General features: G+C 49.3%; 2 protein-coding genes across 3 annotated transcripts in view; one reads left to right on the top strand and one right to left on the bottom strand.

The window, feature by feature from the left end:
• Nucleotides 1-26,566, bottom strand: part of CMSS1 (cms1 ribosomal small subunit homolog) — a 170,815-nt gene that overhangs the window by 135,597 nt on the left and 8,652 nt on the right. The gene's annotated exons all lie outside the window — the stretch shown is intronic.
• Nucleotides 1-26,566, top strand: part of LOC144734155 (filamin-A-interacting protein 1-like) — a 130,549-nt gene that overhangs the window by 99,699 nt on the left and 4,284 nt on the right. For both annotated transcript variants that reach the window (XM_078616218.1, XM_078616219.1), the window contains 3 exons: nt 8,038-8,173; nt 9,466-9,636; nt 10,230-12,800. In XM_078616218.1, coding sequence (XP_078472344.1) covers nt 8,038-8,173; nt 9,466-9,636; nt 10,230-12,800 — 2,878 coding nt within the window. The remainder of the gene's footprint in view (nt 1-8,037; nt 8,174-9,465; nt 9,637-10,229; nt 12,801-26,566) is intronic.

Genomic DNA, 26,566 nt, shown 5'->3' with positions numbered 1-26,566 from the left:
CTGTGTAGTCTCCAAAAGAATGTGCGAATAAAAATATGCAATCTGTTTGATATCTCCTCGGGATTCATAACACACTTGCGTATTACCCTCATTGTGCCAATACGCCGTTGAGTATCAACGGGGTTTTTTTTTTCTCAAGCAATTGTGGCATCTCAATAGCATGACATTCGCCAGCCTCTTTGAAGTAAATCATCTGAGCAAGTTTCTACATTTTCAAAATGGAAAAAGCCTTAAAACTGTTCCTAGCGCATTCACCACAACATGTGGTCAAGCAAATTTGTAATCAAGTGTAACGTAATTGATTAAAATACACTTCTGCCAAAGATTCACAATCACTTGTAATTGAATATACAACATAAGCATTCAGAAATTGCCTGGAAATTACTCCGGTTATTAAGAAGTAATTACGGTGACTTGGGGCGGGCGGGGAGAGATTGGGAGCAAAGCATGAACCCCAAACTTGCAATCCCATATACGTCCGGCTTTAGGGTCATCAGCATGACCATTTCCTCTACTCTTCTGGGTGGAAAATTCATAAAGGATGCTTCTGGTTGTCATGGTTAGCACACGGAACTTGTCAACCCAGAGGTCGCCAGGGAAATTCACCTTCCTGGTGCGGCGATCAAATAAATGGTGCCAAGCTCCTTCAGCCCCACCGCCCCCCGCTCGCTTCTTTCACCCGGCAGCATGCATGGGTGACGCCACGGCTAGTCGCTCGGCAGGTCGGGGTTGGGTACAGGAAAGTCTCGTGGGTGCGCTTCCCACCACGTTCCGAGACGTCTCGCCGGCACGGGAAGAGTTTGCCAAATACCCTTCACTGGAGGGGATTCTAGTGAGCTCCCGTTAGTGGGCACCCTCTGGTGAGCTCCTTATCGTGAGCTCCCTCTAATGAGCTCCCCCTAGTGCAGGCCCTTTTGGCATCAGTGGCCTGAGAGAGAAGCTGCAGGGCTGCACCTTCACGTTCTGAAATTAGGAGGAGAGACACAAACCAAAAACGAGTAAGCCCATAAACATTCTGTCTCACCATCATCAACGCGAGCATTATCCCCAACTCCCGAGGGAGGCATTTTTGTTTGCAAGTTTTTGTTTGGCTTTATTGCATCTCTAAAACGGTTTCCTACCCCCTACCCCTCCACCCCCCGAGAAGAGGGTTCTGGACCGACCGCCCGTAGATGACGAGTGGATGTGGTTGGTGCGGAATAAAATGGGCAAGAGCAGGGAGCGGGCGAGGGGGGCATGGGGGGAGGAGCAGGATCTGTGCAGTGGCTGCCAGCCAAAGGGGCCCCAGCCCGGCTGCCCCAGCCCGGCTGCCCCAGCCCGGCTGCCCCAGCCCGGCTGCCCCAGCCCGGCTGCCCCAGCCCGGCTGCCCCAGCCCGGCTGCCCCAGCCCGGCTGCCCCAGCCCAGCTGCCCCAGCCCGGCTGTGCAGGGTTTGGGTTTTATTGATGATCCGTCGTCCCCGCTTTGTCCCCCGTGTGCGAAGCGACCTCTATCTCAACCCAGCCCCCCCCTCCCCACCCACACCGCCCCCCCCCTCCCCACCCACCCTGCCCCCACCTTCCGTCTGCTATCTTCGGCCCGTGGCTCATTTTTCACGCGCGTCTAACCTCCATTAATTCACTTCGCGTCTTTACAGTTGTTGCTCTGGCGAGTGTTTTTTGTCGTAACACAGTTTTTCTTCGGCTTTTGTGCCCGCCTGATTTTGATGGTGCCCGTGTCGCAAAGCCGGGGTTGATATGACGGTTCGAGTCGTTACGTTTCATTTAATAAAGGAGACTCTTCGTCCCACTAGTCTTGGTTATGATACAGGGTTCAGAGGGCAAACACCCACGTCAATGTAAGCAGGCTGATGCCCGTCCATCTCACGACACTTGGTATCGCCGGTTTTATCACGGGTGGCTGAAACCCAGATTCAAACTTAGGTTGTGTGCGTGTACGTTGACATTCTTTGCGCACCGGACGTAGCCAACCGTGCTACTCGGAGGTGCGGGGGAAGGACAGCAAACTAAACACGCAAAAAGCAGTTACAACTAATATAAATACTCTTTGGTTCTTTCGGTAAAGTCACGTGGGTGTAAAATAAAATAAATCACGACGTTTCGGGCGCAACACAAGCCTCCGTCATCAGGTGGGAAAGCTGATGACGACTGCTTGTGTTGCGCCCGAAACGTCGTGATTTATTTTCTTTTCTACCTACGTGACTTTACCGAAAGAACCAAAGAGTATGGATCCCTGCAGTCACGAAAGCTTCAAATCAAGATTAACTAATATGACTGCGATGCATGCATTGTATCACGTGTGTAACAACCGGATGCTTTTCGATGGTAGATGTTGTATGGGTGGGTTGTGTTAGTCCAGTGACCTGATGTCGATACCCAGACATGGCTAACATCCGTGGTAACATCTGAACCAATCTGCATTGGCCAGCGCACTGAAGTAGAGTATTGGTGTGGTCAAAAACAACCCGCCACGACCCACATGGTGAAGCATTCATCCAGCAGTGGACTGACAAAGAGCTGTAACATTATATATCATTGCATAGGTTGCCATATCACGTGTTAATGTCACCTTTGCGGGCACTAGAAGGCACGACCATTCGCCATAATGTAAACCAGTGGGATTCTTAACCTGGGGCATCTCGCACCCCCTGGCGGTGCGAGATGCCCTTTCTGAGAACCAAAGGGGGTGGCGAGGCTGCATTCAAGGTGAAGAACCACTGATGTAAACAAATGTACCGTCGGGTAGAATGACAACTCTGAATCGTGACGTTATTCATGAAGGTCTCCTCAGGGGGAGGTGAATAATGATATTACCCTATTTCGATTTAAAGCTTTCGTGACTGCAGGGATTCATCTTCTTGGTTCTCTCTGTAAAGTCACGTAGAAGGGAAATAATAAAATAATAAAAAATAGAACATAATACAATTAAATTCTCACGACGTTTCGGCCACAACACAAGCAGCCGTTGTGGCCGAAACGTTGTGAGAATTTATTTGATTATGTTTTATTTGTATTATTTTATTATTTCCCTTTTAAGTGACTTTACCGAAAGGACCAAGAAGATATTACCATATTGGCAGGTATCCGCATTTGCTGACATAGCTCATGAGCGGGTGCCCTTCCCATGCCATCCCATGACGCAAGGTTGACACACGGCAGCCAAGCTCGAGTGTGCGATGAGAATCGCGCATCCAGCGTGCGACGATCTCAGGCGAGAGTCACTTCCCAGTGTGGTCCCTTCAATGGGCAACGCTGTGCGTCTAGCAGCCAACACGTTCCCCCCTGCCCTGTTGGATGCCCTTAGCCCGCTATCGTTCGTATTCAAGAGGCAAAGTTAGAGAGGGCGAAAAGACTCCCAAGTGCACGGGGCACCTTTGAAAACGATAAGAACCCTCCACCATCATTTGTTTCAAATTACATTTACACCGCATTTTTTTTGGTTCTCGAGCACACTTTTTTCCCCTCCCTCCCCTTCCCTCTAATTCAATTTCCCACTCGTTCCTCTTCAACAAACCTTAAAACTCATTTCTCATTATCGGCAACATTCGTCACGTCCACAGCGAGGCACCCTTTCCCCTTCCAGGACCGCGGAGCGAACGAGCTCACGTCCACCTCCCACAATCCTCTCCCACCTCCTCGCCAGGCCTTCATCTCTCTACCCCCCTCCCCCCCTTCAGCAAGCCCCCCCCCGCACCCCACTCCTAACGTACTCCAACTAGCCGCAACCCCCCACATCCCACCACCAACCCTGCACCCCGCGCTCTACCCCCTGCTCGCTGGGCTGGTGCCACAAATGAGATCATGGGCCAGGCATTTTCTGCTCTTACTCTCCTGCCCCCCCCTCCAACCCCCCCCCCACCAACTCACTCTCCCCACCCCATCTCAATGCGACTTCAAGTGCCTGCTGTCTCTGGCAGGTCTGTCCCTGGTAGGTGTCTCTAGTAGGTTTGTCTCCCAGGCAAGCCAGCAGCACCACGTGGGACTCTCTTCACGTGATCCTGTAGCCCATGGCACAAAAGGGAAAAAAAATCACTCTCTCTCTCCCTTCTTCCCCTCCATCCCCGTCTCCTCCACTCCTTGAGGAATTTCAGAATCCGACAAGACTTACGTTTCGGATCCGTTCAAGTTACTAGGCGGGGTTAGTGGGGAGGAGGAGGAGGAGGTGGGGTTGGTGGGGGAGTTATTTTACAGCGTTGCCCTCCAGACGTTCTTGCGTTGCGCCTCTCGCGTACCGCACTCGCACTCCCCTTTGAGCAGCCGCGACGCTCGGCTGCTCCCGCGCCTTGAAAAACAAATTACAAAATTAAACTGAAAGCAGACGGTGCAGGGATCTCCTTGCGCCTGCCATCGTCGACTCGGTGCGTAAACAGAGCCGTAGTTTGGAACAAATACACTCGTCAAGTGTTAAGCGGCAACGTTAATCGACAACATTGGCGGTGGTGAGAAAGCGTACTGACGGTCCTGCCTTTCCATCAACACAAACTAAGAAAGATAAAGGAATGAGTAGGAAGGAGAAGGATTTACGCTGCTGCTGCTGCTGCTGGTACATGGTGGTGAGCGGACTAGAGCACAGATGGGGGTGAGCGCTAAAACAATGGACTTAATCATCCCCAAGGCAAGCGACGTGCCGTCGCCAAATCGTGACGCGGTAACCCGGAATGTCGCAGTTTTCCTGCGCAGTTAGAAGCCAAACGGTTTTGATTAGCTTCAAAGCCCTCAATCGCGTCATTATGCACCGGGCGAAGGGAACGACGACTTTGATTGTTCAAAGCTGACGAGCGGCACTCGCCGGGTCTGGAAGCACCGACCTCGACGCCGACTCTGCGAGGCTCCGACTCAAGGGGGGACCTCGGAGCGGAGTGAACAAAAAAAACCACGACCGGATGTGTGCGGGGGGGGGGGGGAATAGAGCTTTGTAGCTCATCGGATTCCCTCTAGGATAAATATAAAATATTGAGATTATGAGTCTGACCAGCGGCCAAATGCAGCGATGGGAAGCAATACAGATAATGAGAAAAGGAAAAAAAACGCGCACCGTACACATTGTGCACACATCGCCGCATTCCATTAAGTTGATGTCACTTCATTTTTGTACTGTATGTTGAACTTCTTTCACACCGTACGTAGCCAACTATGCTAATCGGAGGCACGCGGGAATGAAAACTAAACACAAAAAAACTGTTCTAAAGAAATTAGTTTTCAATCTAGATTTTAAAGTTCAGAGCTCCAGCGGTTTCGTAATAGCGGGAAGAGCGTTCCAGGACGGCTGCAGAAGCAGCGCATCTGAAAGCGCCGCGCGATGCGGTGACACCACCGTCTGCGATCGGTCGCCAGGATCAATACGGTCATGAATTTTGCAAATTCCACAAGGACAGCGGCGAGCGTGCTTCCTTGATACGGTGTGCGCTCCGCGTGTATGTCCGCGCTGTGTTTTGCGAATGACATGTGTTGCGTGCCCGGCTCTCTGCGACTCGCACAGAACAGTATTTCTTTTGTCTCGGGCGCTTGGGAGGGAGGTTTGCAGAATTATTCCGGTTGCGTCTTAGGCAATTACAGAATAATAGTGTTCTCAACACCTTAGTCACGGAAAGGCAAGATACCCGTGCAAAAAGCCTGAACGGACGCGCTACGCTTTTGTTAATTTTTGCCGTGAGGCTTCAAATTAGCCAAAACTAAAAACCAGATGGGAGATTTCCACCCGCCCACCCCCCCAACCACAACTGCCCTATAAACCTCCGTGACACAATAAGTACGCCCTCCCCACACACACACTCATCAGCGGCACTCGCACAAGAACAAATTTCCTTACGATTATTTTATTATTTTACTTATTCTTCCCCTCCCTTTGCTTCCTTGGACGAATGTTAACCGACCGCGCGCATGCGTAACGTGCTGGATTGCGTGCCGGGTTGCGTGCCGGGTTGCGTGCCGGATTGCGTGCCAACGGCCTGCCTGCTACAAACCCCCCGACGGTGAATGATCGCAAGGCCACTCAACAAAAAAACTCCCCACGGATTTGTGCTGTTGGTAGATCTGGCTAGTCCATTGGTCAGCTGTGCTCACCGCCGCGTCAGCTTGGGTGGGCCAGCGATTGTGTGGCCATTTGTTAAATCTGTCGGGGCATTATTCCCGTAAAGTACAATGTCTGAAATATATCAAGTTCAAGAAGGTGAATGCGATGGTGGGCTACTCACAACATTTCCAATTTATATTATTATTTAAATTCACATCTTCTATGTATGGTACTCAAATTTATTTTGTACATTTAAAAATAAAAGGCATTTTGTTCAGATAAACTAACTTGGGGACAATGATAGGATGGAAAAAGTTGTATATGTCCTTCCAGAAAAAAATCATTTAATTCATAACAGGAGACGAAAATATGAACGCATTCAATTTACGTGTTCTGAGTCAGAATAAACTGATCTCAATTGGAACTCACCTCTGACCAAGTCACCTGAAATGTGCCCAACACCTCATCAAATCTGGAAAGCTAAGCAAATTTTGAGCCTGCTGCAGTGTTCTTGGATGGGTGACCACCATGAGGTTTTACAGGCTGCTGCGAGGCTACATTGTCAACAGAAAACAGCAAACTCTAAAATACGTTTTGAATCAAAGAACTATTGACCCTGTCGTTAGCGACTGCACTACGAGCATGGCAACCCGAGTTCAATTCCTGGCCACGGTTAACTTCATCGGCGAGTGATAACTGAACCAGTAATGGTCCTACCCCTCCATTTTAGGCTTCAGGTTTTATGTTGAATTTTGTCGGAGGTAAAACCCAATGGGCAATAAATGCTCGTTTTCGATGGGGGACCTGGTTACACCGTAGAAACCTGGTTACAGCAAAAAACCAACACGCATCTTGAAGCAGTAAGAGACGAGGCTGTAGTGCCTGCAGCAAAAGTAGCGTGGAGATAAAAGTGAATTGCGCTTAACGAGAGACAGACGTTGTACATTTCTCCCGGTAGCCTCATTGCAATTTGTACTTTTTACACTTGACTTTATTTCGTGACTTGCTGAAACCCCCCCCCCCCTTTATTTTCCACTCCTATCGGTTGTTGTTGTTGTTGTTTGTATTATTTGTTGTTATAACTTTGCTGACCCGACCGCCCGCCCGCCCACCCCCCCTCCGGGATACCTCTGAAAAAGAGCTCCATCGCTCATCGAATTTCTCCACGATGAATTTAGATTCTGATTCTGATAAAGCAAATGGTGAAAAGTGCACTCTAGTTGCCCCCACCCCACCCCATGGTCCACACGCCACCGATGGATGCTCACGCAGCAGAACCACGCACTCCTCCCCCCCACAACTGTTTCCACTGAGCAGTACGTACGTACGCATGACGAACTTCTTTCTCACCGTACGTAAGCCAACCGTGGCTCATTGAAGGTGCGGATCAAGCGGGTACGGCCCTGCCCCGCGATTTGACGAACTGTCGTAATTCCAGATCGCGATCTAAACCAATACAGGCGGTCCCCCACTTTTAAGACATTACGCGTGGATTTTTATCCGGGTCCTCCAGTTTTTCCCTCCACATTTCAGGCAGGTTGCTTCTGAAAAAGAGCTATGGTATGTAGCTCAGTGAGCCTTACCTGGAGAAAGAAAAAAAAATCCTTTACTAGAAACTCCGTCGTAAATTGGACCCTATTTTCCCATCGCCAGTAGAAACAGAAGTAAACATCACCTGCTGATGTGTTTTATTTTTCCTTTTATCGGCCACATTCACCAGGGTTTAATATGGCCGATAAAAGGGAGAACAAAAGCTCCACGCCAAGTCACACCGGAAACCAGACTGACTCCACTCAAACGTGTTCGGGGTCGTGTCGGAAGATGCCGTCGTAAGTCAAGTTCCTGCTTCGTAAATTGATCCACAGTGGGAGTCATGCATATAAACGTCGTGAATGCGGGCCGTCGTAAATCCCCGGGGCGACGCACCCGCAATGTTTCGTTGCCGCCGTCGAATTAACGGTGGCTCTCTCTGCTGCTGCTGCTGCTGCTGCGACGATCCCTTCCCGTCCCGCGTGCCGAACGAGCAGGCTGAAGCGAGTGCTGGAGCAGGAGCGCTCGTACCAGCAGCGCAAGGAGGCGGAGCACACGGCCAGCGCCAAGAGGCTCGGCGAAGACGCGTCCAAGCTGCGCGCCCTTGCCCTGCTCCTCGCCGACGAGCAGCAGGTAGCACGGCGCTCGCCCAACGCCCGGCCCGGCAGTCGTTCGGCGCCCACGTAGGTTTCGCGGGTCATGGCAGCAAAATCCCATCGTGGTGGCGTACTATGCTCCCGCGACTATGCTCTTCCCCCACGCTCGCCAACGCCGGCACTGACCACCTCGTGCGATGCGCACACGCTCAAATAAAATAAACCCCCGTGACCGGTGTACTGTGGGGGAGGCCCTCTGCCAAAAACAGGTTTGACGAAAAGGGCCGTGCGTGTATTTTACCTTGAGACGATGGCATGCCGTAGCTCTCCGATGATTTTTGTGGTTTGTGCAGCAAGTTGCTCGCTCCACGCGCTCAGAGCTTCTTCAGGATATCATGCCGATCAACACGCAGTAGGACCCAAAACACACCGGACCGTTACACTTCAATTTTCTCAAAATCACGTACACGTATAGCCCTCTTGTCAGGATATTGCAGGATAAGGGCCCCCATCATGCGCGTTGATTTGAGCGAACTTCACCACGCTGGCCAGTACGATTTCATGAAGGTGGGGGGAGCATACACGTGGGAGAACAGCACAGTACAACAATTGATTTCTGCTGGCCACAACGTAGACCCACGGCATCCTATACCAACCTACAAATGGTGGTCGCCCATCCAAACTACCGGGCTCAACCCCGCTTAGGAAACCAGGTAACACTGAAAGAGCCACACCACTACATGAAATAATCCATTGATGTACTGCCATCATACTGCCATCTCCTGGCCACGTTGGAACCAAAGATTATACCAACTGGTGTTCCCAGGCAGTCTCCTTCATCCAAGCGCTAACCAGGCCCAAAGCCTGCTGAGCATACTGTAACTCAGTTGTAGAAAGCATCGGTAGGGGAGTATACGGATGATCGGACCTTTCCTGACACTCGGCCGTTTCAACAATGAGCAATTAAGTCCATTGAAAGTTAGAAGGAACTTTAGATTTAACCAAGAGGTCACAGGGTACCAGATAGTCGCCTTGGTGCCACATGTTTAGCATGCCGATTGCCAAAAAATGCAAGTGTTATTCCGATGAATGTAGAAAAAAGGAGTCATATCACGTATTTATAGTTCTTCCATACCATGAAGTGCCTGGTCTTCATATGCACCTGTAAGTTCACGTCATCGTGTGCTCTTGGAAGGCTAGGAGGCCCTGCATACCCACGCGCGCGTGGACTTCACGTGCGCTCGCAGGGCTTGGCGTCTTCCGACCTGTCGCATCATTCGCTGACGCGCCGCCGCTGTTTCCGTTTCATTCCGCGGTGCGCGAGCGCAGAGCTCCAACGAGGAGCTCCGCCAGAGGGAGCAAGAGGTGCGGGACTTGTCCCTGGAGCTGGCGCAAGCGCGAAGCCGCGTGCACGAGGCGGCGCGCACGCAGCAGGAGGAGAGCGGACGTGCGCAGCGTCTGGAGGCCGAGTTGGAGGAGCAGACCACGCGCTTCTACCAGGTCCGGTTGCCACCAACGGGCTTTGTTCATATCAGCGACTGCTGATAATGTCACGGCCGTTGAGCAAAGGACCAAAAAATGCGAAGGGGCCCACGATGACACCGCTGTCAACCCGTATATTCTTGCACAGGGAAATTGAGTTTTCAGGTCCATACAGCGTACAGACGTACAGACGTTTTGATAAGGGCAAAACATAATAATTGTCTATTTGTTTGTGTTTCTCCCTTGTGATGTGACTTTGTAGGGTGAACGTTGAGATTTATAAGGGCAATAAGGTCTGAATTGGGCTGTAATAAGGAAGGCACTGATAAGGGGTTGACAGGTATGCGATGAACACAACCAATAATGATGATGATGGTGCAAGAGATAATAGAGTTAATGCGTTTCTTGACGTGAGAAAGGTTGGTTGTAAGTGCTTTGGAAAAGAGATGATAGGGGATAATTCCAAAGTTGTTTTGACCTGCAAATAATCCTCGCTTGCAAACGGTCGCTCAGCACAGTCACCGACAGCAGAAGCAGCGATGGCAGCAAAAAAGACTTTGTCGCACGTCAAAATCTCGTGACAACCCCCCCACAACTCTCACCGTTTTCAGGAGCACGAGGAGATGACGGCCAAGCTTGCCAACGAGGAGGCCCACGGGCGGCAGCTGAGGCAGAGGATGGCGGGGTTGGCGCAGCGCGTGGAGGAGCTGGAGGAGGCCAACCGGGGCCTGCAGAGGGCCGAGGAGGAGCTCAAGCGCGCCGAGGCCGAGATCAACGAGCTGCGGCAAGCGCAGGGCAACCAGGACGGGATGGCGGCCGAGCTGGAGACGCTGCGCAAGCGGCTCCTGGAGATGGAGGGCAAGGACGAGGAGATCCAGCGCGCCGAGGCGCACTCCAAGGAGCTGCGCGAGCGGCTGCAGGAGGAGGAGCGCCGCGGCGCGGAGCTGAAGGGCGAGGTGGGGCAGCTGCGGCAGCGGGTGGTGGAGATGGAGAAGGGCGAGGAGGCCCTCGGCCGCAACAGGGTGGAGTGCGAGCAGCTGCGGTGCGAACTGGAAAAGGAGCAGAAGCTCTCGAAGGAGCTCGGCGGGCAACTGGAGGCCCTCAAGTGCCGCATGAGGGAGCTGGAGGCCATGGAGGGCAGGCTGAGCAAGACGGAGCAGGCCATGCGCGACGACCTGGCCAAGCTGAAGTCGTTCGCCATCGTGCTGGCCGATGAAAGGAAGACCACGGCCGAGAGGCTGAAGCAGGAGGAGCAGAAGCTCCAGGAGGTCACCAGGCGGATGAAGGACGAGCAGAGCAAAGTGAACGAGGTCACAGAGAAGCTCATCGACGAGAGTAAAAAGTCTCTGAAGATGAAAGCGGAGCTGGAGGAGAAAAATTCACTTTTATCCAAAGAACGCGATGAGCTCAAAAGCAAGCTGAAGGTGGAGGAGTCTCGAGCGAGCGAGCTCACGTCCAGGATGAGCAAGCTGAAGGACAGGTTAGCGGACATGGATGACGACGGGAACGATCGCGTGGGGATGAAGCCTTTGCTCTTCAATGCCAGGTTAGCGAGGTGCGCGGACGACGACAGCAACAAGGTGATGGAGCTGACGCAGGAGATTGACAGGCTCAAGGCCCGCTTGAAGCAGCTCGAGGTGGTGGAGGATGACCTCATGAAAACGGAGGATGAGTACGACGAGCTGAAACGGCGCTACCGGAGCGAGCAGGACAAAGCGCAGCTCCTGTTTCAGCAGCTGGAGGAGGCGAAGACGCAGATCGCGCGGGGAAAGGCCGCCGAGAGAGGTGACCTGAGCAGTGCCGAGGAGCACGAATTCAGGGCGAGGCTACGCCAGGAGGAGACCAAGTCCAGCCACCTGGCCAGCGAGGTGCAGGCGCTGAAGGAGAAGCTGCACGAGCTCATGGCGGCGGAGGATCACTTGGCGCAGTTTCAGGATGACTTTGCGGCCGTGCAGAAGAGGCTCATGCAGGAGGAGAGCAGGAACCATGATTTCGCTGCTGAGGTCGAGAGCCTGACCAAAGAACTCGACCGATTCAAGCGGTACGGGCGCGCGCTGCGACCGAGCTTAAACGGCAGGAAGCTTATCGACGTCCCGGTGGCGACAGCCGCCGTGCAGACGGACGCCAGCTTGATGGACACGATGAACGGCGAGGAGGATAACGTGTCCTCGTTCATTCAGAAAACGATGCAGGAGGAAAACCACATCATGAGCAATCTCCGCCAGGAGAGGAAGAGCTTCGGCGACTGCCCATCGCTGCACGGGCGTTTCACCTCGACTTCGAGCGACATGAATCAGCGCAAGTCCTTCATTCCGTGGATAAAGAAGAGGGAACTTATTCAGCAAAACGGCGAGAACAAGCCACAGATGAATGGCCACGTGCCACAGCACGGGGAGATGGTGCTGTCCCACAAACAGGGTCAGCCCCTCCACATCCGCGTCCGGCCCGACCACCAGCACAACACGGCCATGCTGGAAATAACGAGTCCTAGCACGGAGGACATCTCCTACACCACTACCGCCACCATCCCGACGTCCGGCTTGCAGAAACCAAGGATCACCATCCTGCCCAATTCTGCAATAATCTCATCGAGAGGCGGCCAAAGGCACAGCGTGGACAAGGCAACGGTGCTGGCGGCGCCGGAGCGAGCGTCGCCCGTCGTGATCGCGACCATCGCGCGCAACAGGTCGCCGGACAGCTCCGGCTCGTCCTCGCCCGAGCGGCCGTCCTCCCCCATCCAGATCGTGGCCATGTCGGCGACCGCGGACCACCTTCTCTCGCCGGAGCCCGTGGAAATCGTGGCGGGGAAGCCCACCATCTTCCGCGTGTCTCCGGAGAAGCCCACGGCCACGCGGACGCCGTCGTTCAAAGCCCTCGGCTCGGGCAGCTCCATCATAACCACCGAGGACAACAAGATCCACATCCACCTGGGATCCCCGTACCGGCGGCAGCACGGCTCGCCGGCCGAGGGCGGCCACCCCGGCGGGCCCTCCGGTGCGGCCATCACGCTCGTGGCGACGGAAAAGAAGGAGATGATCGCCACGGGAACCATCCTGCGCAGGCCCGGAGGTCACGGCATGGCCAAAGGGTCACTGTCCGCTGCCAGCAGCAAAGTGACCAGCAGCATCACGATCACGCCGTCCAGCGGAGGCAGCCAGCTCTCGAGAACCTCCCTGCCCTCGGTGAGTTTCTGTGCCGGTGGCGGGGAAATGTTTGCTCTTTAATGTCTCCTTCTGTATCGTGTGCAGTGGGGACAATGGGCAGGCTTGTTTCAATCCCACGCCGCCCCCCCCCAGCTTCTGTCCAACCGGCGATAAAAATGGACCGGGTCAGAAAATGCTCGTCGCTCGTATTCACCGTGGCTGGGATCAAACACATTTATCTGGGTTTATAGCGCAGTGTCACAGCAGCTAATGACAACAACAACACCGGCTGCACCCTCAAGTACATAATATATCTCTATAAAGTGGCGTTCGTAATTAAATGCACCTTGAACTACTGTAATGGCCTTGAAATAAAGCAAAATAATTAAATACGAGTTGAATAATAGGCATCATTAATAAACGGTGAAGGCCACAGCTAAGTAGGTACCAGCTAAAAAGCCAAAAGGCCAAATTAAACAGGTGCCATAATACAAGCGGTTGAGCCATGCATATTTGCTATTGCCGTATATTTGCCATTTCCAAGTGTACACACGCTTCACACGCACACTCGCTCACTGCCGGGCACGCTCGTGTTGTGGCAACACCAGCGGGACATCACAGCACAAAGAAAATGTTTCCACATTTTTGCACCGTGGCATTGCAAGTAAAGTGTTTAGGCGTACTCTAGTATATTACAATATACTCAGTTTAACACGAAGGCTTCCGCGGCCAATATTATCCAAAGTAGAGGTTTTTTTGGTTAGATCGCGTAAATATGCCCACGTCGTTAAACCCGCTACCATCCGACACAGCCAATTAGTAAGGATTGTCTTGTAAACAAAACTTGTAAATTCGTTACTAGTACAGCACACCAGTGTGTTGGAGAGTAAACCCACAACATTTACAACATTTACAATTCGAGCACGACGTTTTGCCAGTAATTACAACTAGCATCATCAGGTGACAGCTAGAATTGATTGATGGCAGGTTTAAAGACGCGATTATATTTACGCAATCTAACACAAAACTGAGTATTGTGGATATAATAAACTCGTTTGCACACACGCGCGCCCTGCACACACAGGGTCACCCGCACACGCCACCGCAAGAGCGGTGATGTAGTTCGGTCCCTGTCAAAGTAGCAACAGCTTGTGTCAGTTCCATCACCGTAATCATCGGCCTGGTTCAAGGCCTCCCAAAGTCGTCGCCATCTCTCTCTCACGACGCGGCAGATGTGATGTCACCCGGTACCTGCACAGGGGCTGATTTCATCATTCCTATCTCATCAGTGGTTGGACTATCGGCCGCTGTGCATTGCTTGGCCACCAGTCCCATCATTATTGTTGACCATCATTATCCAATATCTTTTCCAGCGACGTGTCTTGCCCAAGCCCACTTAAATTTTCCCCGCAGTTGTAATCATGTAGCAGTTCCATACATCGTGCAAAAATACATCTACGTCATTATAAATGCTATGTGTGCATCTTCGAGGCAGGGTGTGAGTTACAGAACTTACTCAAGTCATAGTTGGCACATTCAGTCGAATAAGAACTCATGCTGCCTTGAAGGAACCAGGGGGGCCTATAGAACGAATGATTGCCTATATAATGCAATCTACCTTTGACCTTGGTAAAATAAAAAAAATGACACACTCAAAACATTTCACCACGATAATCTTATGGGGTAAAAAGAAAAGTTCAGTTTTTTTTTATTTCAGATTTGGGAACACGTTGTGAAAGTGAAGCTAAATCTGCAGATTAACCATGGCTGTATAAACAGGCTGGCAACAAGATTATGCCATATGTGGAAGTAATATGTGATTGATGATATTAAAAATGTTTGTCCAATAAAATAGATTAGTTTAACACGTCGGATTTCACGACCAATATCATCCGCAAGAGTTGTTTTTTGGGTGAGATCGTGTCAATATAAATGTGTCGTTAAACCCGCCACCACCCGACACAGCCAATTAGTAAGGTTTGTCAAGTAAACAAAACTTGACAATTCGTTACTAGGTCAGCACACCGGTTGTGTGTTGGAGAGTAAACCCACAACATTTGTGATTCGAGTACCGTGACGTTTCGCCGGTAACAACAACAACAACCAGCATCATCAGCCCGAGTTGTGGAGGATCCTCTTGTATGTATCAGTCTTAAAATAGATTAATGATTTTTTTTTACAGGAAACCGAGTTAAACCTAAAGGCACATCTATTTTCATCTTAAATCACAGTTACAGGCCCAAAACACCAAGCAGTCCACAACAATTGTTGTACTAAATACAAGTTGATACGTTTATTCAATTGGGCATGGTAACAAGAGAAGGGAAAAGAGAGGATGGGAGGGAATTTCTAAGCGGAGCAGTGCGAGGAAAGACACAGAGAGCCGTTTTGACCTGCCGGTAAGGTGAACGAGTGGTCGAGTGTGCGAGTGATGTGAATGAGTGAGTGTTGTTGTGGGGAGCGGTGGTGTAGCGGTTAGCGCACTGCGCTACGAACCTGGCGACCCGGGTTCGATTCCCGCTCATGGCTAATACAAGTGACGATTATCTGAACCGGTCCTGGGCCTCCCCTAGGTCGACTCAGCCTTAAATGAGTACCTGGTGCGGTGTGTAAACATCGCCGCTAGGGAGACAAAGGCGGTCGGGCGTAGTGCTGGCCACCCACCCCCTCGTGTACTGTTCCGGCCTTCATAGGTGCTCATTAACAGCACTTGCCCCTACAATCTGTTAAGGCTATATGGGGGATCTTTGTCTTTGTTTGTTGTTGCAACCTGCGGTACGGTGGGGGAACACGGCATGGGTGAGATGGAACAGTCCGTCTCATGGACCGAGGCCTCGAAATGAGTGGCGGCATCGGGGAGTGAAGTTCAGGGGAAGAGTTACCATGGTGATAGCGATATAAGAGTGATAACGAGGCGACTGGCCGGCAAGCGAGTGAGTGAATGGAGTGAATCAGAGTGCTGAACTATCGCTTGCTTTGAAAACGAGATAGGTCTCTGCATTGGGATAGCGGACCGTGAACAGATTTCAGAGCGGAGAAATAGAGCTGCCCTGTGTTTATGGAATAAAGCGCTAGGCAGGATTAAAAACTGGGTTAGCGTAGTTATCAACATAGATATGCGTGCTACAATGCGAATACGCCGCTGTGCATACACGGGCTCGATCATGTGCTTCTCTCGGTTTGTGCAAGCTTATAAAACGGATGACATAATGGCCTGTAATGCCGAGCCAAAAATGTCATTAGAAGTAAAAAAAAATATTACGCATGCCTGACGAGCCAATTGGGCATGAAAATAAATAATGTATGGCAAAAAGCAGCCTGATTATATGACTCAAAGGAGTTTTAAAATAAAACTGCGTGCAAGCAATGCCGAGAGAAGTTAAAAAGACATCAAATAGGGTCACTTGAATTGAACGGGACACAAGTTTATGATATGCACTGCACCACGACACGTTCGGCGACCTGAGTTTGATTCCCGACCACAGCTGACATCAGTGGGGCGAGTGATATCTGGACCAGTCCCGTCTCTCCCACTCTCGCGAACCTGCACTCACCAGAGTGGTGAAGTATGGTCAAACAGCACCATGACATGGAGAGAGACCTTTATCCAGCAGTGGACTGGCAAATGGCTGATAATTATTTTATATTATTTATTCTTAAAGGTAAACTGGTGCATATTCGGAGCAGCGATTGCAAACAAATGTTTTTCCACACGAGGGAATGTATTACAATTGTGTAATATGCACATGCTGAAAGTATAGCAGGAGGGAAAGAGGTAATGGTGGCAAAGGTGTAGCTCTGCAATTGATGGCCCATGTCACCGCTGGCAGAAGGGCCTCCACTAGGAGAACCTAGACCAGGGGTCGGTAACCAAAATAACAAGAAAACCCAATTTTTTTTGTCTAATTCGGTAACAAAAATAAACCTCAATATTTCAAGTTCGGTGTGAACACGAAGACGGTGGCCTTCAATAAATAACATCACGAAGCAGTCCTTAAAGAGCCACTGCATGTGGCTTCTTCAGAGACCCTCCTGGTGACGCGGGTTGCCGACCCCTGACCCCAGACAGACGGTTGATTTTAGTTTATTGGAGTAAAACCGGTTGTTTTTATTGCACACATATTCATGTATAGTACGAAAGCTCTGCAAATAGGCATGACTTCATCCAGCAAGCAGCCCACGCGACATCACAATGAGAATTGAGCTGGTAACCACTTTTGCCAAGGTGCAATTTTCTATTCAAAAATGATAGTCATGCTCTCAACTCAATTCAGTTTACACATACTGTAATTTGGATTTTCGAAGGGTTTGTTTGTTCAATACTTTTAATGTCTCCCCGACTGAAATTGATCTCACGTCGGTTCAGAACTGGCGATTTGTCAACAACTTACACTTTCCCAATTTTCTCAGGATCCTACGTCGTAAAGAGTGCGATCCTCGTCTGTGATTCAACGGATCTTGCTGCCCCATCAGTTCTGAAGGGAACCCAAACAATTTATCCTTTCTGTATCACATTCGTAGGCACTGTTAATGATATTTATTTTTTCATTCTTTTAAGAACGGCATCTGAATATTTATTTCAAGCAAAACTTAAAACACACCCCCGCAACATGATACTGTCCTATCAATATTATAATACTGACGCAAAACAAAAAATTCGTATAAAATGTACAAAGCCAAAGCCATGCAACGCGAGGCCTTAATCTAACAGCGTGTGTATGCCTGCTTGAACTTATGTTGGAATAATTAACGTATAGACGCCAGCTGCTCTATGCATGAACAGATGTTTTAGCCCACCGCCTGTGATTATATCGGATTAATTTGTCTGAAGAGCTTTACTTATTGGATTGGCTTGTGCCTCGCTTGTGCCTCGCTTGTCTCATTTGCTTTGCCTGTTATTTTTTGACGTAATTTTCTTGGTTTTTTTTGGCGGTACTATTTTAAAACCGTACCTTGAGTAAATAATTATAATAAAAGTGCAGACCGTTGTCGATCCATGCTGGATGAAGGCCTCTCCTCGGCGTGTCAGTCGTGGACATTTGTAACCGTAGTCTGCTATGTTTGTTACTGCGGATTGGTATAGGTATGGGACGGGGTGCACACCTGGTTCAGTTATCACTCAACGCCGATATCAGCTGTTAACGGGAGTCAAACCTAAGTCGCCAAATTCATAGTGCGGTGCGCTAACCACTGCGCCACCGCTCTACCCACTCGCAGACCATTAGCAGGATTTTGTTATTCAACCGCGTGATTTAATTGCATATTCTCGTGCGCTGCCCGGACTTTAAAATATAGCCGCGGTCTGGCCCCGCAGCAAAGAACTCCGAGGAATTCGAGAATGTCATCTTTGATAAACGTGTGGAATATCCCCGGCGTTGCTATCGCGTAAACACGACCGCCGCGTGATAGAAGCAACATCACTTCGGGCTCGCAAAGCCTCGGGGGACACAGCTATGCCTTATAATAACAGAGAGCGGCGGGCGCAAAGCTGCGGTGCCCCCATCCCGGCTCCCCACCATCAGTAGGGCGGCACGGTAGGAGCGGAGGGACGTGGTGGCTGCGTTCGTTTGTGGAGTCGGCCCCACGCGGGTTCGTTTCGGAATTAATGCGACGACGTGGAGAGGAGGAGGATGAATACAGAACTCATGCTGACAGACGGTGGTAGTGCCACTCCGCTGGGGGCAGAGATTAAGCGTTTGTGTGGCAAGCACGTAACTACATGAACATTGCATGATGGGCAAAGTGCTTAACTTAATTACAGCACATCATCATCAGCCGTAGTCAATCCACAGCTGGATGAACGCCAACCCAAGTCCTCGTCTCCTCTTACAAGCCTGTAATGTAATTCTGCGCACAAAGTAGATTTCATCGTTCACTCTCCTCACTGGATGTATTTTTTCAGACGCGTTCCGTTCCTCAGCTGCCACTCCGTTATTATTCCCGACCATCGTCCACCACCCCTTTCGAGCAACGTTTCCTGCCCAAGTCCAATCTTACTTTTAAATTATTAAATAAAATAAAAACCCCACTAAGTACAAATGACTTTATTTTCATAGGATCAGCATTACGAGCGTTTTTTGTCGATATGCATCCGAGGTTGTTTTTGTGCACATTTACTTTTACGATGAATCCGGGGGCCCCGTGACCTGCTTGGGACTCTAAAGCCTTTGCTTAGCTCGCTTACGCAAAGTGCTACCACCACTGCCAACAGGGAGACAGAGGGGTGCGTATCGTGGGGGGGCGGGGGGCTGGGAAGTGGATGAGATCTTGCAGTTGGTGATGGTGGGGCGCTTTCCGTGGCACACGTGGCCCTGGACATCCGTGTTGATTGCGGTCGCGCAGGGGGCGACTGATACCTCTACCGTGGCGACGGTGGTACCTTGGAGAGCCCAGAGCTCCCCAAACCAAGCCCTGCTCCACGCACGTCTTCCGTGCGTTCGCTGGTCGTTGCCGCGCGTCGTTTGGCAACGTCGTCCGACGTTTCGCTCCCGCGCGCTGGGAGCTTCTTCAGGAGGCACTTGGGAGGAATTCACTCCTGGAGGAAGCTCCCAGCAGCAGGAGGGCAAAAACGTCGGACATCGTTGCCGAACTACGGCACGGTACGACCCGAAAACCCATCGGAGAGGTACGCAGCACAACCGCGAAAAACGCTATCCCCTCCCTCCCTCCCATCATTGTAAAAATTATATATAACAAAGTGCAATTTTATTAAGTGGATTTTTTATTTTACTTCACACGCATTTTCTTTAACTAATATCCATTGTTCATGAAATAAATGTAAGGCACGGCAAGTGCGCCACTCCCAATATGAAAACAGTTACTTCAGGAGGATGAAATACAATTGCTTTTTTACGTGATGCATTTATCCACGTTAATCACAATTATCCCCAGCTCAGTGGTATAACGGTGCAGAAATAATTTGAGCGCTGCGAAAAATGAACTCGGTTTGCATGCCGATAGCCAAACCACGATATTCAATTCCTGGCCACATCTTCACCCAACCACATTGACCGGAGCAGTGAAGTATGGTCAAAAGACGTCCGTGACATAACACGGCATGTCACAGAGGCCTTCATCCAGCAGTGGATTAACCAAGGGCTGCCAATCGTTATCGTTACGCCCAACTTACAAACGGACGTAGAACATTTAGAAGGGACACTTTTTTTTTGCCTAGCCATAGGGAATTCAGAAATAAAACAATTATAAGTCAAATAAATTCGTTGAACCACTTTAGCATGTAGGCTTGGCTTAAGCTTGCACGCAAAACATTGGTGAAATGCGCCTCCATTAAATGCAATGTATGCACAGCTGATCACATGGCCTAACCTATTTTGCACACCACGAATGGAATGCCGAATGCTCCAGAGGCTGAAAATTCCTCCGTAAGCGCTCGTAGAATCCGTCCGAGTGTTTTTTTTTGTTGCTCTTCCAGCATGTGCGCCGACGCGGAATTTCATAAAATGTAATTGTCTTTAAAGATATCTTTGCCCGGAGACTACACGTTCTGGGGGGACGCAACGCCAACTCGCATTCCTTGATGGGGGGGGGGATTTGCTTTCTGTGTGGAAAAGCTACCCAGCCATGTTTTGTGCTGCATGTAAGCACGCGCAAGCACAGGCATGGACAAATGTAATATCAAATGCGGCGGAGTCATGAACTTAAACACGGTGATGTTGTGGCCTAGAGGTATTTTTGTTGTAAATAAAACACAAACATTCTGACACTGCAAGGGGCAGTGATGCAAACAATCAAAACTCTACACATTCATTAGTGGAACTGCACTATAGCCAGAAGATGCATTTTTGAAATGACCCTTCTTCACAGTAAAGAGATGGGAAGTCCAGAGAATAGATTATGCTCTTCTTTTGTGCAGTAAACGTGATGCTTGTGTTAAGCTTCCAAAATATAACCAAGTAAGCAACGAAAACAGTTCAACTGACTTTGTATGAATGCAATGAGTGAGCTTTACTTGCTGTTGCAGATTTTTTTTGGTTTACGAATTGCTGGGGTTTAGATGCACTTTGCGGAGTGTCCGTCCAAAAGCAACCTCTGGTCTGAAACTGCTGCAAATACGTGGCAATCAAATGGTTAGAATACAAAGGCCAAGGTACACCCTTGAAATTGCTTGCTCATGCCCCTGTTGGTGTGAGGGCTCTAAAGAGAACATTCGTCTGTTCTTCCACACTGGTCAGATGGCTTGGAAGGGGTGGGAGGACCCACTACCTATGGACCTTACGATCGACCAAGGGAGGTGCACTAAGTTACACTCGGAATATTTATTCATTCAGATTCTTTCTTTATTTATCCTGAAGAAATACGATGAGCTATGAAGCTCTTTGTCACAGATGTCCAGTAGGGGTGGGTTAGAAAGTTAACACAATACAAAAACACGATATGAGTGCAAAGTATAGGAAATGTAAACAAATCACTATACGTAAATAAACGAAAACTCAACTTTTTATTTTACCAGATAAGACCCACTGGGCTATTAGTTATTTTTCTGAAGCAACCTGGCCACAACCGTTAGCTCAACGAAGTGGCTTATCACGTAGACATTTACAGCACCTGGGTGGACAGAGGCAAGGGTAGGATTTAAGAAACTCGCCCCGCTGTTTCAACTGCGGTCCCGGAACGATTGTGCCGAACCGCTGACCCACGGATCGCAAGTCAGGTGTGGTGACCGTTACACCACGGCAGCAATCCACGGCCACGATTGCGTACTCCAAAAGCTACGAAATACTCGGACAAGTGCTGTTATCGAGCACCAATTATCCAGCCGGCTGTGCGTAAACACACAAAAATTGCGCGTGCAAGTGCTTCCAATAACAATACAGCGAGAAAGAAACCCATTATGCATTGGGCCGAGTCCAATTGTCTTGCTGTGGCCGGTGAACTTTTGCGTGGCCAAGCAACACCGCTCTGGCACGGGCGCGTGGACCAAACTTGTTATTTCAGGTGGGACCACAGCACTGGGCTGGGTGTGTGCTGTGTGGCAGATTCGCCAAGTCGGTGACATCATCGCGGCCCTGTCACATTGGCATACGTTTAAAGGCCCTCCTCCCCCATGTTGCGGCCACGGTCTTGTCGCCCCTGTGCGGCCGTTGCATTCTGCCGAGAGCGCCGGGAGGCTTCACACATCCGTGTGCGTCCTCCTCCTCCTCTGCAGCGAGGCCTCAGAAACTGAGAATCCCGGAGCTCGGCTCTGCCCGTTCAGCAAAAAAGAAAAAGCCTTGCTGATGAATTAGCCAGTCAAGCTCGCGCTTAATCCAAAACACGGATTGATGCACAAACACAAAATAATGACGAATAATGCATTAAAATGGATGTTTCCAAAACAAACGATCTTGTTTTGCATTGAGAGCTCTTTACTTGGCTTTACAAACAAAAATGAATGCCAATTTTCGTGGCTTAAGTGCGTTCCAGAGTGGTACAGTACAGAAGGGGGGGGGGGAAGGGAATTATATTCACAAGAACGAGAAGGTGGAACGCCAATTATTGGCAATTCCGAAGTAACCGGTGAAATCCGCAGTCTTCGGCGCCTAAGCTCGTTGATCTGCGAGCGAGTGGCGCGGCATTCCAAAAGCATAATCCTCTCAACGGGAAGCAGAGGCGGCAGCGGCGGCAGCAGCAGACTTCGCCACGCAAAGACACGAAGCGCCTGCGAGCATTACTCGCAGCCGGCGTTGGCGGCATGTCTTATCATGCCCTGGAAGTGTAGGGAGCCGACGGAAAATAAATTACAAGCGAACAAGATGCAGTCATTCGTGCACTATACATCACATTCCATATTCGCTGTGTTGTGATTTTTATTTTTTTACAACGAATTCCACCGTGCTGCGAGGCCTTTCCCTGCGATTAGTGGCTTAAGAAGAGATGCCCCGACATGAGCCGTTCCGTAATCAACCCCTCTGGCTCTGTGCCCCATCATTAGCACGGCTTCTTGGCTCCTTCCGCCGAGCCGACACACACTCCGTGAGTGAGGTCACCTCTCCTGCGGACAAATTAAAACAACTCCCTACGTCCACACTTCAGGTCAGGGTGCAGCTCCGAGTCGCGGAGAGACGGTCCGGCGGACCAAGACAACTTCTACGCCGCTGTGTTTTTGAATGTAACAAAACTGTTGTTTTTTTTTAAGAACAAAAAAACAAGCTTATGAATTGATTCTGTAACGCTTTCCAACAGTGTGCGTTTATCATTCTGAGAAGTATATTTTTAGCAGTATGTGCAGCTGTCAGGGAAAAATATGTAAACATATTTGTGCACTAATGTGCATGGTCCTTTTGGCACTGGTTTAAATCTGCAATTTTTGAGCAACACTGTGGTCAATTTAAGGCAGTTTTCTAGAGGGTACGTCCCTAATAGGACCACAACATTAAAACTAAAATTATAATTAAACGGGATTATCTTCACGAGAGCTACCGTGTCCCCATGTTACAGACGGATGGAGAGAGCCCATGCATGAACGCTTTCAACCCGGGTTGGAAAACGTAAAAAAAACAACCCCTTCTCCATCCTTCGGTCGTGTTTATCAGCTGACAGAAGGATGCATGTAAAGTGCACGTTTGGGAGGCACTGTGTACACAAACACAAGTAGTGCCCCCCCCCCTCTCCCCACTTGGGAATGACAGAAGACTCGTCATACGTGCTCCCCCGCAAAACATCTGTATGCAACGTAGATTGTTCATACCAGAGAGTGCTGTGCGATTGGATTGCTGCCCATGGGGTACAAAATAACCAGGACATATCGTGGGGGGGGGGAGAGAATATCTCAACTTACCGAAAGAGGGGAGGACTGCATGGAAATGTGTCGTCTTGAGGGGGAGTACGACCTCACAACCGACAAAAAAACTGGGAACATTTACAGATTTCCCAAATGCACTGGGAACATTTACAGATTTCCCAACACAGCTATGTCAGGAAGAGGACGATTCTGGGACAACCAGGACAGGTGGCAACCCCCGCTGTGAGATCAGGACTCGTCCGTGACATCGGCTGCAATGCTGTGTGGGGCAGCTGTCAAGAGGCTGGAAGCTGCGTTCGCAAAGAGCAAAAGCGTTACTCCCTCCAGGCCACCCAGCGACGTGTCTGTTTAACGCTGCATTCCACCGCTGTGAGAGCAGCCCACGGAGAAAGTAAAACATTTAAAGTAGGGAATAAATCCAAGAAAAGCTCATTTTCAACTGTTGGAGTCGTCAACATCATAATCAGATAAGTCTCGCGGCGACAAAGACCACAAATATGCAAGATAGTTTTGCATATGTAACTCAAAACTTGAGATGGAAAAAAATTCGAGCACAGTTTTCGTTTCCTGTATTTTTGAAACCAGCAACGCTTCCTCAATGAGTGAATTTAAGTGATTTGAAAAATAAACATTCCCCGTGTGAAAAAACAGTGATGACGAACAGTAAAACAGCACTGGCCACACTCTTGTTGTGTCGAGGAGCGTAGACCGTCAAGCGAACTCCGCTCATACTCGTAGCGGCTTGTGGCTAACCGTCGAACAAAGATGGTCACCGTATCGCGCGCTTTGAGATGCGCTTCTGCGGCCATCTGGAACGCTCTCCCTTCTGATATGAGGAAGGCATTGGAGCTATGCACTTTTACATCTAGATTGAAAACTCATTTCTTGAGAACTGCTTTTATGTTTCGATTCTTAACCATCCCCCACACCTCTGATTAGCACAGTTGGTTGCGTATGGTGTGAAAGAAGTTCAACATACACACGAGTACAACTGCAGATTCATACAGATTCGCAGATTTAACAAAATCCACGTAACCTGGGTGTAGTTTATTTTTTTTTCTTATACGTCACCGTGTTCAAAATGTGACTTCGTGAAATACTTCAGCGGATTTGTGCATAGCCCAGACCACATTGGGCTGGACAGCATGCAAGAAAGTCACGGGAGGGCGCTCAGATTACCAGAATATTACATAAATGCACATTTTCTTGGAATATAGATGGCAGATCCCAAATCCCGGTCGTGAAAGAACACCATTCATCAGTGCTTCATGAAGACTTGGTTAGAGTTGAGTCGTGTAGTTTTCTTTAAATTTCTAAGGCTCTGGAAATGTCCACGCAAAAAATACCTCCCACAAACGTCTGCTTCTCTTACTCCTGTGCCCCAAATTCTGTATAAAAATACTATTGACCACAACATGCAATAACCTACTCTCGGTGACCTTAGCCGAATAGTCAGCAAGGTATGGCTTAGCCTAGCAATGTATCACTAAGTATACAATAGGTGTTTCTACAATAATATACCGCACTGCATTATGGGTACCCAGGAATGGAATGTCAGCAAAGTTTTCATAGTTTTGCTCTGAATTCAAATGCGTTCATTCCTACATTTTTGACCTTTGAAAGGGTTGTTACAAAATATATTCCAACGTTCATATGCAAATTGAACAAATATCCTGAAAACTAAATTTCTATCAAAACCCCATAGAGTGCAACACTGTCTTCAACTCGATCTCTGTGGCGTCTCTAAATCTCTTCACTGTGAAGAAGTGCCATTGTCCAAAATGTCACGTATGATAGAATTTTTCTTCTTTGTGGCAGTATTATTCGTTGTTTTTTCATCGCACAACTATTTATCAATGTTGTCTCGTTAGAGTGCTGTAGTTTGGCTCCGAGCCTGAGGTATTTCTACTGAATATCCAGACAAAGCTAGCACAGCAGTCTATTCTGGTACATCGATATCTCACATTCTCCAGTACGGTATTTTTAACTAGTTGCAGATCTTTATGTAAAAAAAAACAGAGTGCATAATGTTTTATGAGCGCACGCTACATGTTGCATGCATTACCAGAATTGGAAAAAAATTATGTTCTGTAGCTCAGATAAACTTTTCTGTGACTTCTGGCATCGGTCTATTTAGCACACGCAATCAGATGTGCCCAGTAAATTTGGTACAGCTTTCATAATATAAGTATTTATAGCACCCTTGTAAATCTACTGCTGGATGCCATGTAGGTTATACTTCACCACACGGGGTCAATGTGGGTTGATGGCCAGGGTTGGCTCAGACATTACTTGCCACTGACATGAGCCGTGGCTGGCAATCAAACTCAGGTCACACGGTTTATAGCGCAATTCACTTCCCGCTCACTCTTCTAGGATTCATTAAAATATAGAAATTCCGGGATGTGTAAATAAGATGCAGTAGTTTATAACGTGGTCCCAAAGGCACGGTTAAAGTTTCATGTTTTTTTTTACATATAGGTCAGCACATTAAATATTCAGCATGTGTGCAACATAATTGTAATACGCATACTCATAAATACTAATTTACATATAAAATACTCCATTAAGTGGCAAATTACCGATGTGGGGCGTGTCATGTAATTTCAGAAATATCATACATTATATTCGTACTTATAACCCACCTAGAATGGGTGCCACATAATTCAACGCGGTCTGGGAAGGCCTTCACCCAGCAGCGGATTGACAAGGGGCTGTGTATGATTACTTTTCTTACGATGAAAGGCATCTAAAGTGACACAGATGTCTCGCCAATTGCGAGATATCTGGCCTGTGTGGAAGAATAGGCCAAATACCCTCCAGAGCACCGTCTAGTGGAAGGTCTTATTCCAGCGGTGGTGAGGATGCAATCACAGGGATGCACCGTTACATTTACAGCCCGTCCTGCTGGATGATGAGATTCCCATGCCGCGCGGGTCGTGGTTCATTCGAGTCGACCTCGCCGCGCTGGTTGGCGCAGGGTGGCGACAGCAACAGTCGTGGGGCTGCACCTTCAACTTTTTCTTTCCTCTTTGTACCTTAAACGTGTTAAGTGCAACGTCAC

This window comes from Lampetra planeri, chromosome 50 (assembly GCF_965212315.1).
Source record: "Lampetra planeri chromosome 50, kcLamPlan1.2.h2, whole genome shotgun sequence".
NCBI lineage: Eukaryota > Metazoa > Chordata > Hyperoartia > Petromyzontiformes > Petromyzontidae > Lampetra > Lampetra planeri.
Note: the sequence above shows the minus strand (reverse complement) of the source record. Positions and strands in the feature narration are given on the sequence as shown.